Source organism: Chlorella variabilis (genome assembly GCF_000147415.1).
Source record: "Chlorella variabilis unplaced genomic scaffold CHLNCscaffold_20, whole genome shotgun sequence".
Taxonomy (NCBI): Eukaryota; Viridiplantae; Chlorophyta; class Trebouxiophyceae; order Chlorellales; family Chlorellaceae; genus Chlorella; species Chlorella variabilis.
In genome coordinates this window covers 846,918-859,920 of record NW_005435068.1, presented here as the reverse complement: position 1 = coordinate 859,920, position 13,003 = coordinate 846,918, and the positions used below count along the sequence as shown (strand labels likewise).

General features: G+C 64.3%; 3 protein-coding genes across 3 annotated transcripts; 1 reads left to right on the top strand and 2 right to left on the bottom strand.

Moving 5' to 3' along the window:
• Window positions 1-218: 218 nt before the first annotated feature.
• CHLNCDRAFT_138485 (hypothetical protein) lies at window positions 219-1,291 on the bottom strand (the record flags this gene model as incomplete). Its single annotated transcript, XM_005844855.1, has 4 exons — window positions 219-438; window positions 641-755; window positions 895-1,003; window positions 1,217-1,291. The coding sequence occupies 4 exons, from the start codon at window positions 1,289-1,291 to the stop codon at window positions 219-221; spliced, it is 519 nt and encodes a 172-aa protein (XP_005844917.1).
• Window positions 1,292-1,838: 547 nt separating this feature from the next.
• On the top strand, window positions 1,839-4,115 carry CHLNCDRAFT_138484 (hypothetical protein; the record flags this gene model as incomplete). The annotated part of the gene is made up of 9 exons (XM_005844951.1): window positions 1,839-1,866; window positions 1,955-2,006; window positions 2,135-2,201; window positions 2,377-2,483; window positions 2,616-2,877; window positions 3,010-3,150; window positions 3,373-3,449; window positions 3,579-3,704; window positions 3,887-4,115. 9 exons carry the CDS (start codon window positions 1,839-1,841, stop codon window positions 4,113-4,115), a joined length of 1,089 nt encoding a protein of 362 aa, XP_005845013.1.
• Window positions 4,116-4,937: 822 nt separating this feature from the next.
• On the bottom strand, window positions 4,938-11,767 carry CHLNCDRAFT_138483 (hypothetical protein; the record flags this gene model as incomplete). The annotated part of the gene is made up of 20 exons (XM_005844854.1): window positions 4,938-5,244; window positions 5,398-5,624; window positions 5,782-6,210; window positions 6,324-6,527; window positions 6,678-6,854; window positions 6,994-7,088; window positions 7,199-7,445; window positions 7,592-7,849; window positions 7,986-8,129; window positions 8,241-8,438; window positions 8,558-8,755; window positions 8,983-9,108; window positions 9,285-9,380; window positions 9,530-9,883; window positions 10,041-10,103; window positions 10,220-10,403; window positions 10,542-10,866; window positions 11,042-11,123; window positions 11,370-11,526; window positions 11,703-11,767. The coding sequence occupies 20 exons, from the start codon at window positions 11,765-11,767 to the stop codon at window positions 4,938-4,940; spliced, it is 3,936 nt and encodes a 1,311-aa protein (XP_005844916.1).
• Between the last annotated feature and the right edge of the window lie 1,236 nt (window positions 11,768-13,003).

Below are 13,003 nucleotides of genomic sequence, written 5' to 3'. Positions count from 1 at the left end.
AGGAGACAGCAAAAGAAAGTGGTACGAGCATGGTACAGCAGCAGAATGCAAGCTGGGGCATTGGGGCCAGCTAGGAGATGTGAGCGGGAGCAGAGTAGAGCCAAGAAAGAACAGTGCTGATTGTACATAAAGGGGCAGATCAAATGTAAGCAGGTTTGCCTCTCCACAGGGACAAGACGGGCGCCCAGCCTGCTGCGTCACAGCACGCGCCGACGGCCTCAGGCGGTGAACTTGAGGCACCGCGTCTCGGTGTGCACCGCGTGGCAGCGGCGGCTGCAGAAGCGCGAGCCGCAGCGGGTGCAGGTGTAGGTGGACACATCGCCACAGACGGAGCAGAACTTGCGGGGAGCGGCGGTGCGCGCCGGCCCCACCGCCGCAGTCAGGTAGCTGGGCGTGCCCTCTGGCAGCCGCTCCAGCTCAGCCTCCTCCAGATAGTCCCTGCACAGGTGCAGTGCGAGGTCGGGAAGGCACCGCGCGCCAGCGGAGGATAGTCGGCACACAGGAGGTGTGCTACCAGCCGCGAGGCAAGGGAATACTTAGGGCTGGTTTTCCAGCACTTGTCAATGCACATCGAATGCCTTGTACCCTGCTGTACGTCTTAGCCAGGCTGGCGGCAGTGCGACCATCTCCCGGCACGCACCTGAAGGCCTTGGGCCCCTTTGACTTGTCGGCAATCATGCCGCGTGTCTTTCGCATGCCGCCGCCGACCTTGACCTTCTTCTTCTTGCGACCACTGGCGGGGCCCTCGTCGCCATCTGTAGCAGCCCACATGCGGCTCAGGCACGCGCAGGTCGGCATGCGGGCAGCAGCTGCATCCAGCACATGCTTCCCAGGGACCCACCCGCACAGTGTAGCATGTTAGAGCAATGGCCAAGCAGCGCCTGCAGGGCCTACCATCATCGGAGCCCTTTGGCAGCTCAAATTCGTCGTCATCTGACCCCGCCGCAAAATCGTCCTCCTTGTGATTGTCCTCCTCCAGCGCCGCCAGCCGTGCCTGGATGACCTGCGGCAGGCAGGGCATGCGTACAAGACCCCAGCGAGCAGACGTTGGTGGAGGGCAAGAGCAGCGAAGTGGCGGGATGAGCTGCTGGTACACCAAGGGGCTGTGGTTGGCGCCAAATCAGCCCATATTTAATCTGCTGCTTCCAAATGCCGGAAAAGGGCCGGATCCAAGCTGAAGTTGAGGAGGCGGCTGCGGCAACAGGCCCACGCGCACCCGCCGCCGGTCGGCCTCGTCCACCACCGCCATCCGCTCCGAGACCTTCCGGCTGCGCAGCGTGCGCTTCTCCATTTTGCCTCCCCTGCACGCCGCGCCCCCTCCCCCACGCTACGGTGCTGCAGGCACCGCCAACTCGCTTGCAGCCTTCTCGATCGTGAAGCCGGCGTGCCGCAAATGACATTCACGGTCTAGGGAGGATACAATGTTGCTGGCTCCGCTCTCTCTGCTCGAAAAATGATCTGAGACTGCCAGCTCATCCTGGGCGGCGGGAAAACGCTGCAGGAGACGCCCATCCACACGTGTTGTGTTGTTTGCAGGCCTGTGGCAGCGGCAGCCGGCCTGCTGGAGCCTCCCTGCTGGGTTGGGCAATTTTGCCGCCCTGATCGGGCGCCACTTGGCCACCCAACAGGTGTGGATCCAGTGTGGCGTGCGAGGGAGGCGGTGGCGAGCGCCGCTGAGCCGCCGCCGCCCTTGACACCCTAGTCTGCCTTGCCTTGCCGCCGCTGCCGCTGCCGCTGTGCGAACGCACTTCACCCCGCTGCACCCTGGTGGCCTGCCTTTTGCAGGGGGAGGCTTCCAAGACTGGTTACTCTCGTACAGGACGGCGTGAGGGAGCAGCATGGACGACATCCGCGCCCAGCTCGACGGTAAGAGGTCTCGGCCAAGGGCTGGAGGGAGCAGCAGGCGTTGCCTAGGCTGCACTCAACTAACGTTTCCCCGCATCCCTGCGTGCAGCCCTGATGGGCCAGCACCGCGACGTGCCTCTGTCTGAGCTGGACAAGTACAAGTGAGTGGGTCAGCCCGCCCATACGTGCGGCCGCCGCCGCAACACACACCTCATGCCCTGATAGGACTCACAGTGAAAGGACTCCCAGCCCCAGCCCGATTGCATCCATCCCGTCCCGTGCTCTGCAGGGTGGAGCGCAAGTTTAGTGACAAGGACATCTGCAAGTACTTCCTGTGCGGCTTCTGCCCCCACGAGGTGCAGCTCCCGGGCGCCGCCGCTGGCTCAGGCTGCCGTGCGCTGCCACCTGCTGCTGTGCACTCCCGCGCGGTGGGCTGGCAGGCTGCCGGCTGCCTGTATCCTCAGCATGGCCAGTCCTGTTGGACAACACGGCCGGCTGCCTGCGTGTGCGCTCGGCCCGCCCGCTGTGCAGGAGTTTAGGCGGACCAAGAATGACTGCGGGGACTGTCCCCTGGTGCACAATGAGGGCTGCAAGCAGCAGTGGGTGGCGCTGGACGACCGCAGCAAGGAGCGATACGGGTGGGTGGCTCGCGTGCGCCTGCCGGGGCGGCTCATTGTCAGGGGGCGCTTCAACCCCATATCACTCCCTTGCGCCACCCCCCACCCCAACCCCTACTCACCCCACCTTGCCCCAGCCGCCTCCTAGCGCAGGTACGAGGCGGAGCTGCTGTCCTGGTTTGACCGCCTGCTGTCCGACCTGCGCAAGCGCATCGACTCCAACACCGAGCGGCTCAAGGGGCTGGACACGCCGCTGGTGATGGCCGAGGACCAGCAGCGCCTGGACAACCTGACCACGCAGATCAACGACCTCCTGGGGCGGGCAGCGGTGAGCTGGGAGGGCCCGGGGGCTGGGATGGGCAGCAGCAGGGCGTACTGCCTGCAGCTGTTTGCCTTTGGGCAGAGCTGCGACGGCGTCTGGGGCTGGGCTGGCTCTGCGACACTTGTGTAAGCAGCGGCAGGGGCAAGCATGCGGCGCACGTGGCTGGCTGGCTTGGAGCGGCGTGCGAAGCCCCCTGAGATCGTACCTGCCTGTGCTGCGCTGCAGACTCTGGGAGAGGAGGGAGATGTGGATGGGGCACAGGCTGCGGCCGCGGATGCGGAGCGCCTGAAGGTGCAGCGCGGCATGCTGGAGCAGCAGGCGCAGGCGCGGGCCAACGCCAAGACGGGCAGGAACCTGCACCAGAAGGTGCGTGGGCTGGGCTGCGTGGCCGCACGGCATGGCGCTAAGCTCGAGGGCTGGCGCAGCTGCTGCAAGCTGACCTGCGGAGCAGGCAGGCAACGGGGTGGCGGGCTGATTGCGTGCCACAGCGCAGCATGACCTCGCATACTTTACTGCTGAGGCATGGCGCCATTGCTGCCGTCCCTCTTCACTGCTGCCCTGTGCTGTGCCCCCTGCTGCGTCCTGCAGGTGTGCCAGGTGTCGGGGCTGATCATCAACGACGAGGAGAGCCGGCTGCAGGACCACTACTCTGGCAGGAATTACAAGTGAGGGAGCGACCGCACGTGAAGCCCGCTCGTTGAGCTGCGTGTGCCTACACTTCCGCTCCTGCCACCAACCTGTGCTGTCCTCCGCACCTGCCCTCCACTGCTATGCCCTGCCCGACCTACCCGCAGCTCTTGGAAGAAGCTGCATGAGGTGCACGCCCAGCTGGTGGAGGCCCAGCGGCGGCGCCGGAGCAGCGTCGCCGGCGGCGGCGCCAGCAGCGGCGGCAGGGAGTACCGCAGCAGCAGGCACGTGCGGTTTGTGTGTGCTGCAGCCCGGCGCTGCGCCCAGCACTGCGCCTGCTATGGCAGCGGGCCTAGCCTCATGGCGTTGCGCTGCAATGGTGTCGTTTGCATTGCGATTGTGTCGCTGTTGGCTGTGGCATGGAGGTCCTGCGTTCCTCCAGACTCCCGCTCTGTTGTGCCACTTTGGTGTGCAGCTACCGAGATGACCGGGACCGCGAGCGGGACACCAAGCGGTACGATGATCGCGACCGCAGGCGGTACGATGATCGCGACAGGCGGCGGTATGACGACCGGGACCGCAAGGAGCGACGGCGCAGCCGCAGCCGCAGCAGAGACCGGGAGCGCCGGCGGGAGCGCAGCCGGGACAGGGGCCGCGACTACCGACGCCGCAGCAGGAGTCGGGAGCAGGAGAGGGCACGGTGAGTGGCTGCTCTGCGTGTGCGGCCTGCCATCTTCCACCTGCTCATGCCCTGGCTGGCCGTCTGGAAGCCGTTCTTCCCACCTGCTGCCTCTGCCTGCCTGCTTTCCCAACCTCAGGTTGCCACCCAAAGACAAGCGAGCCGGCTCAGGCGCTGCACCCCTGCCTCCTGCACACGACGACCTGCTGCCAGTGGCGGCGGGCCCGCAGCCATACGGCGCTCCTCCACACTACTAGAATTTGACTTGCCGTGCCTCTTGTCTTCCATGGGGTGGCTGCTGCCTTACGTGCTGGTCCTTTGGCGTGGCTGTGGCTGCTTGTGCTGCTTTAAGTCGTTTGCAATGAGTTGGGAAGCAGCTGGCTCCCCTGGGTGCGTGCTGCACCTCCTGCTACGGCTCGCATGGCGTGTAGAGCGTGAGAGAGTGAGAGGTTACACTGGCGTGCGGGAGCTGGTAGCTCTTGGCAGAAGGAGTAGAGAACAGCAAGGGGAGTACAACTGGACAAAGATGGCGCCCAGTCAGCGACAGGCTTACGGGCACAAAATGAGCATGCGGCTCTGCAGAGGCGCTCGAATCGGATGGCAGAAAATGTGTGGCAATAAAAGAAAATGCAGGTTCGGTTGGAATTTCTCAAATTTCATCAGGAAAAGAGAAGAAGCAAGACATCTGTTGTTCTGGGGCCCGTCAATTGACACACGGAACAAGAGCATGGCTGCCGGTGAGTGGGGTCGAGCCCAGGGCTCATAAACAAATGGGTGCGTGTTGTGTACTGAATCAGAATCGTTCGAGTCAAAGCAAATGCCCTACACGCCACTGGCCGCTCGGCGCTCAGGGCTGGGCGAGGGCGGAGACGTAGGAGGCGAGGCCTCCCTGCGCGGCGCCGCCCTCCAGCGACAGGCGCACCTCCTCCAGCGAGGGGCGCGGCTTGAAGCCAAGCTTCTGGCCACGCGCCCGCTCATCCAGGAAGTCGGCAGCCATCTTGCGCAGCGCGGCGGCGCTGGCAGCCTCCGTCTTGTCCACCAGCTGGCTGAAGGCGGACTGAGGGTTGGCCAGCAGCTCGTCGGGGGTGCCCATCTCGCACACCTGGCCCGCATCCATCACAACCACCAGGTCGGAGCGGATCACGTTGTCCAGCCTGCAGGCGGGAGGGGAGGGAGGGCAGGTGGGAGGGTGATCAGAAGAGGTCCAGGGATACACAGCCAGCAGCCAGCAGGGGCAAGAGAGCGGCTCAGCCACCTCGTCCCAGCCACCACCCAGCAGACACCCGCGCGCAGCCCCAGCTGCCCACCTGTGCGCGATGGTGAGCGTGGTGCGGTCTGAGAAGATGCGCTCAATGATCTCCAGCACATGCGCCTCGGTGTGGGGGTCCATGGCGGCGGTGGCCTCATCCAGGCAAAGCACCGGCACCTTCTTCAGCGCGGCGCGAGCCAGGCACATCAGCTGCTGCTGGCCAATGGACCAGGCGTTGCCGCCGGTACCGTCCAGCTTGGCATCCAGGCCACCGCACGCCTTGACCTGTGCGCATGAGGAGGGAGTGGCAGGGTGTGAGGTGCAAGGCGAGGAAAGCAGGGAAATGCCCCGCACTCCCAGGTTTGGTGGCGGGCCTTGCAGCCTATCAGGCAGCCAGCAGGCAGGCAGGCAGCCAGCCAGCCCATAGGACCACCCCACACACCTGCTCCTCCAGGCCACAGTCGCGCAGCGCCTCCCACAGGATGGCGTCTGCGCCGAACTCTCCAAAGGGGTCCAGGTTGGTGCGCACGGTGCCGCTGAACACGGTGGGCTCCTGGGGGATGACCGACAGGCCGCGGCGCAGCTGCTCCAGGGTGAGGGTGGAGATGTCGATGCCGTCCAGGGTGATGGCGCCGCTCTCCAGGTTGAACATGCGGTAGAGAGCCAGCAGCAGGGTGGACTTGCCGGAGCCGGTGCGCCCCACCACGCCAACCTTGTCGCCGCTCTTGACCTTGAAGGAGACGCCGCGCAGGGCGGGGGGCAGGTGTGGGGCGTACTTCATCACAACCTGGTTGAACTCAAGCACGCCGGTGCGGGGCCAGCCAGAGGGCAGCTTGGGGCCGCCGGTGGGCACAATAGCAAGGTCCTCGTCCTGCACAGCAGAGCACCGACAGAAGCAGATGGTGAGGTGCGCCATGGGCTGCAGCATGCGCCTGCTGATCCAACCTCCTCCACAGCAGCGCATCTGCACAGTGCAAGGCACACCTTGAGAGGAGGCAGGAACTTTCCAGCGGTGCCCCGCTTCTTGGGGGCAGCCTTGGTCTCGCCGCTGCCGGGCAGGCTGGGTGGATCCAGGCTGCCGGCCTCCTGGGGTGTGTGGTTGGCCAGCCAGGCAATCTTCTCGGCGGATCCAAACAGGCCGATGCACTCGGCCACCAGGCGGATGGACCAGGTGTAGAACACAAGCATCTGCAGGGGGAAGCGGGAAGGGCAAGCAGCAGGGGGAGGGGGTCGGCACCAGGGTGGGAACAAGGGCAGGCATAAGACACAAGAGCTCGCTTGCCCCAACTCCTGAGCAGCCCCCCCACCCCCACCCACCCACCCACCCCACACACACACCTGGATGGACTGGGAGAAAGCGAGGCCAACGGAGGAGGAGCCCAGGGTGGACCACTGGCCGATGCCGAAGCAGGCCACCGACAGCACCATGCAGGCGCCGAAGAAGTCGCAGATGAAGGCCAGCCACAGGTTGAGGCTCTCGGCGCCAAACAGGGCGCGGTGGGCGTCGTTCACATACTGCAGAGCGGGGCGACATGGCACGGCGCAGGCGAGGAGGAAAGTTCAGGCGCGCGCCAGAGGGAGCATGGCCAGAGGCTGTCTCACTCCACCCAAGCACGGCTAGCACAGCCGCTCCAGTGCAGGTTGCCTGCCTCACCTGGCTGGTGATCGTGGTGAAGTAGGCCTGCTTGCCGTAGGCCTGGATCACGCCCAGACCGTCCAGAGCCTCAGCAATCAGGGTCACCACGTCGCCTGCAGCAGGGAGCAAGGTTGGGAGGCAGGTGATTTGAGGTGATGGCAAGGGAATAGTATGGCGGGCAGCAGTGGTGAGCCGCCACCCCCCTTGCACCACCGCCCCGCACCTGAGGTGCCCATGCGCAGCTTCTTGAGGTGTGTGGCAGCGGGGAGGTAGATCGCCAGCATGATGCCCGACACCACAAACAGGCCGCCTGCCAGCGCGGAGAACAGGGGGATGGTGACTGAGACGGTGATGGTGGTGGCCAGTAGGATGAGGCCGTAGATGCCGGCGTAGTAGAGGGCGTCAGGCAGGGCATCATCCATCACATCCTGGTCCTTGGTGAAGCTGACCAGCAGGTCGCCCACGGGGGTCTGCAGGGAGGGTGGAGGGGGGTGGGAACAGGTGGGTGAGAAGAGGCAGCCAGAACAGGCGAGAGGGAAGTGCTGCTGCAAAGCAGCCACGCCAATCTGCACATGCCGACAATCGCCCCAGCACCACCCAACCAGCTGAGACGCACGGTGAGGAAGAAGCCGAGCGGTGCGTAGAGGACGCGGTGGATGGACTTCTCGTGCTGCCGGTAGCTGGCGCCCAGAGACCAGGTGTAGAGGAAGGCGCCGCGGAAGGCCATGAGCACGATGAAGCAGAGGAGGCCCAGGATGCCGTAGTACTGGACGTAGAACAGGGGGCCGCACGGGTTGTCGCCCTCGTCGATGCACAGCACACCATACTTGTTGTAGTGGTCGCGGGTCCACCAGCGGATGAAGTAGTCTGCAAGCTGCAAGGGAGAGGGTTTAGGGCGAGCGGCAAAGGTGGAACCAGCCCTGTGGTGCCTGGGCTGGCCAGCAAGCGGTGCTGCTGAGCGAGCTGGAGGCGGCACCACGCTGACTGCGGTTGCAGGCACACCCACCCACCTGGCGCGAGGCCTGGGCGGTGAGGAAGAAGAAGAGGGAGAGGCAGAAGATGATCCAGCGGGCGTCCCAGCAGTACTCCCACAGGGCAGACTTGAGGGTGAGGCTGGCGCTGTGCACCCTCTTGGCCTTGCCAGCGTCCTCGGTCTGCAGCAGCAGCGAGGGGAACGGCGGGCGGCTGTCAATTGCCTGGTCTTGCCCGAGCTTAGAGGCCTCCACAGGGGCAACCGCAAAGTGCAGGGCCGGCTCCACCCGCACCTTCTTGGTTTCCTCCTTCTTGACAACCTTCTTCTTGGTGTCGCGCGGCTGCTCGGCGTTGCCGCCGGCAGCCAGAAGGTGGCTGGCGGGGAGGTACTTGGAAAGCAGCTGCTGGGCGGCGGCGTTCCAGGGGCCAAAGTAGACGCAGGTGCCGTCGTCCATGATGGCAACCTTGTCGCACTGGGGCAGGAACTCAACCTGCAACAGCCGGCCAAGGGAAACAGGTCAAGAGGCTGGCAGGCTGTCGCAAGGGCAGGCAGGCGGCATGCCGGTACACACTCTCCAGCCAGGCCACCCAGCACGCCGCTGCGCCCCACCTGGTGCGTCACCAGCACGGTGGCCTTGTCGCGGAACATGCCGCGCACGCAGTGCTCAAAGATGTGGTGGGCGGTGTGGTGGTCCACAGCAGACAGGGCGTTGTCCAGCAGCACCAGGTCGCCGTCAAAGTAGGCGCAGCGGGCCAGGTTGAGGCGCTGGCGCTGGCCGCCAGACAGGTTGATGCCGCGCAGGCCTTGCTCTGGTCGCCGGCAGCCAGGATCGCCAGGTCAAGCTCCAGGGCGCAGGCGTGGATGACCTGCAGGCGCGCGGCACGGCAGCAGCAGCAGTGGTCAGAGGGCCGGCACAGCACAGCACAGCACATGGCTCTGGTAACTCGTGCGCTGCCAGGCAGCAGCAACCGGGGAGACGTGCCTATTCCCCTCCATTTTTGTGAACCAAGCCAGCCCCGAAGCTGCCAGCCCACCTGCTTGTACTTGGCCTCATCCCAGGGCTGGCCAAACGTGATGTTGTCGCGCAGGGACAGGTTCTGGCACCAGGCCGTCTGGGGAACGTAGGCAATCCTGCCGCCAGAGTGGGCGGTGCCCTCCACCTGCACCATGGACCAGCAAAGGAGCAGTGCAGCAGAGTGAGGGATTAAGTGGGCCAGGAAAGGAAGACCAGAAAAGGGAGACAGGATGAGGCGCTGTGCTGGCACTTGGCGAGACCACTCGCCGTCTGCATGTTGCCGAGCATGGCCTGCAGGATGGAGCTCTTGCCGGCACCGACGCGGCCAACCACCGCCACCAGCTCTCCGGCCTTGACGCTGAACTCGGGCACACGCAGGGTGAAGCCGCTGGTGTCCATCTCGTGCCTCAGCACAGCCTGCAGCGGGGAGCGGGAGGGGCGCGATGGGAGTAAGAGGGGAGGGAAGCATGTCCAGCGCATGCATGTGTGGGACATGGACGACGGCAGATGGTGTGTCGGCTGCTGCCGCTGCTTCATGCACTCGAGGCATCCCCCACCCAGCCCACCTTGCTCAGCTGGGCGCCGGGCTTGCCCTCCAGGTCCTGGCGCGGTGCCACCGGCTCAGCCAGGAACTTCTCCAGGTTGCCCACAGAGCGCAGGGCCTCCGACACACAGCGCATGGCCTTGGGCAGCACCACCAGGGGGAAGCGCAGCACGTTGAACAGGGAGAGCATGGTGAAGGCGGTCTGGGGCTTGATGTAGGGCTCGCTGGTGGAGGAGTCGACGTGCCACAGCTCGTAGGGGACCAGCACGGCAAAGGTGACCATGGGGGGCACGCCAAACACCATGGTCACGTTGACGGTCTTCACCACAGCGTTCCAGAACATGTAGTGGCGCTCGCGGGTGCGCATGTCAGCCACCTGCAGGCACAGGGGGCGAGGGAGGGAGGTGAGGGGCAGGGAATAGTGAGTGGGCAGGCAGGCAGGCAAGCTGGTCTCTCAGCAGCATGGCGTGCAGCACAGCATGACAAGCAGCCCAGTCCAGCCAGCTCAACAGGTCTGCTGCCGGCAGGCTCACATGCTTCTCGAAGAAGCGCTCCCAGGCGTAGTACTTGACCAGCTTCATGGCGGGGAGGATCTCCTGCAGGCGGGGAAAGGGAAGGGCAGGCGGCATGTGTCAGGCGCAGAGCTGGAGCACAGAAGGAGCAAGGAGCACAGGAGCAGATCAGGGCAGCAGTGGCAGCCAGCCGGCTTCACCTGGATGATGGACCAGCGCTCGGTGACGTTGGGCGCGTTCTTGATCTTGTTCTTGATGATCTTGTAGCCAAAGTAGTACTGGAGCGGCACCACCATGCACACGATGATGACGCCGCCGATGCAGTACACGCCCACCAGGGTGCCCAGCAGAGCCAGGATGGCACCCGCCTCCACGGGGGCGCCCCTGCGGGGTTGAGGAGGTGGGCAGGGGCGGCACTCGTGAGTGCAGGAGGATGCTGTCAGCTGGCGGGCTGACCAGGCCATGCATGCATCTACGCACTTGTGGCAGGCAGCCCCCCGCTGCCCTGCTTCCCGCGCTCACCAGAGGTAGTGCACCTCCTGGATGCCCTCAAAAACCTTGTTGATGTCGCTGGCAACAAAGCCCACAGCCTCGGCGGCTGTGTCCTTGGTCAGGTGGGCCATGTTGTAGCACTTGCGGGCGATCATGGTGGTCAGGGCGGCACGCGCCTTGATGCCGACCTTGAGGCAGTTGAAGGCCATGCGCTGCAGCATCATGCCCAGCAGCCAAGCGTCCAGGAAGAAGAAGCCGGTCAGCACCCAGCCCTTCCACTCGGTGTCGTAGATGGAGTCGTCCTTGCCCTCCAGGGTGCGGATGCACATCAGGATGGAGCGGGTGAAGTAGTAGGCTGCAGCACGGGCGGGCGCAGGGAAGGCAGGGGAGCAGGGTCAGGGCCAGGCAGAGGCAGCTTGGCTCGGGTTGCGTGGCAGCGCTCAGCGGCAGCAAGAAATGCCGTTAGGTGAATGCAACCAAGGTGCAATCCGGTCCCGCCCAGGCCAGCCAACACGGTGGCAGTGACTCACCTCCAAGGATCACAAACACGGACCACATCAGCTTGAAGATGCCAGCCAGCACAATGTCCTTGCCATAGGTCTTCCACAGCACCTGCGGCAAGTGAGGGCCGGGCGGCGCGGCGGCTGCTGAGGAGGGTGCATGTTGTAGGGGTTGGGCGCATGGCACGTTGCCGACTGCCAATACAAAAGCCGAGCAGCACACGCCCGACTCATGCAGCCATGCAGGATGCTGGTGCGTTTTCCTTCGCAGGAGCTGCCGCAGGCAGCAGCACAGGTTGTAGCGTTTTCGAGCGCTGGGAGCTGCCGCCCGGCGCCGCCACCCCGCTGCACCACCCACCTTCATCAGCTTGGGCTCCTTGCCAGCCTTCTTGGCCTCCTGCACAGCCGCCTCCCAGTTGGTGTTGAGCTCCTCGTAGCAGGGCTCAGCCTGCTGAGCCTCGGGCAGCGGCAGGTCGGCCACCTCAACCTCGCCGCGGCGGGCAGCGGGGACGATCCTGCAGCATCGCGGCCATTTGCTGGTCGTTCAACGCGACCCAGGTAGCCTCCCGAGGCCAAATGCAAGTGCAGGGGAAACCTACTCTTGAGGAGCCCACCACCTACGGGCACCATTGCAGTTCCATCTGCCCCGCCACCCCCTCTAGGCCCTCACTTGTTCATCCATCCGAAGGACCACAGGTCAAAGGCGTTCCACTTGGAGGGGTCCTTGCACAGGGGCGTGTCGGTGGAGGCGCCCATGGTGCCTGCTGGTGGTAGACCCCCAGAGCACGAGTGCAGAGGGGTGTGGCCTACTTCTCCGCCTTGAGGCGGGACGGGACTGAATGAAATGGGGGTTGGTGATGTTAGGAAGGCGGTGGGGCGTTTTGTAGCCATGCATTCTGCCAGGCTGGAGCCCACGTGGCGGCTACCATCTCGGTGGAAGACACTCTAATCGCGTGTTAAATGGCAGTTTGACTGCTGCATTCGATACAGGAAACTTTCAACCCCGTCTCGATATCGCGAAGCAGCCAAATCGGCCCCATTTGCCCAACTACAACTGGGCTGATTCGGGGTACTGCAGGGAACTCAGTTGGAGATCTATGATGCATCGAATGGCGCATCGATGCTCTACAACTCCAACCGTGCAAGCCGCAGCCGGAACCTCCCTGCCTTCCTCTCCTTCCCTTGCAGCCATCCGCCCCTCTGTGGTGCAAAAAGGCGGCGCGGGTCCAGAAGGTTCCGGCCGGCCTGTTTTGTCTTTGTGTGAGAGCGGGGAGCCTCGTGAGAGCGCTGGGGTGACTGCCGAGCGCTGGTCGCAGCGGCAGGATCCTTCTCCTTCGGGCGGGGCTGGGGCGGCGGGCGCCTGTTATTACACAGGGGCACTCCAGCACAAAGGGAGAGAAAAGATGATCTTGTCAGGGCATCGAGGCTCCTTATATAGTCTGGCTGCTAGCCAGCTGTCGGCAAAAAACCGAACGGGCGAGGGAAAATCTGTGACAGGTGGGTGAAAAGTCAGTCTGCTGATATGAAAATATCTGCAGGCTGTTTGAATATCCGCGGGCGCGCTTTGATTGATTCGATCGTTCGAAAAAGTAAAATTTGTGGGTTGGGAATTGGGAATTGGGGTGGCAGGGGAGCTGTTCTGCTGTCACAGCTGTGGTTCCCCCCACCAAACGAAGCTGGTGCCCTCACCAGCAATGCACTTAGCGGCGGCGGCGAATGGCTCAGTGCCGCTAGCATCGCCACCTCTTGCAGCCGCTTGTACCTCTGCCTCACCCTCATCACTCGTCAGCATCCTCTGCCAGGTAGGCCCGAGCCACAGAGGGCCTCGCGGTAGCCTCCCAGGTGTTGGCGGGGCGGTCGTCGGGCTGGCTGTCAGCAGCCAGGTAGAGGCGCAGGTCGTGGACCAGCAAACTCAACTTCTCAAGCTTCCGGGTGATTGAGTCGACTGGATCATTGGTGCTGTTACGTAGCACCTTGGCAGGTGTGGCAGTT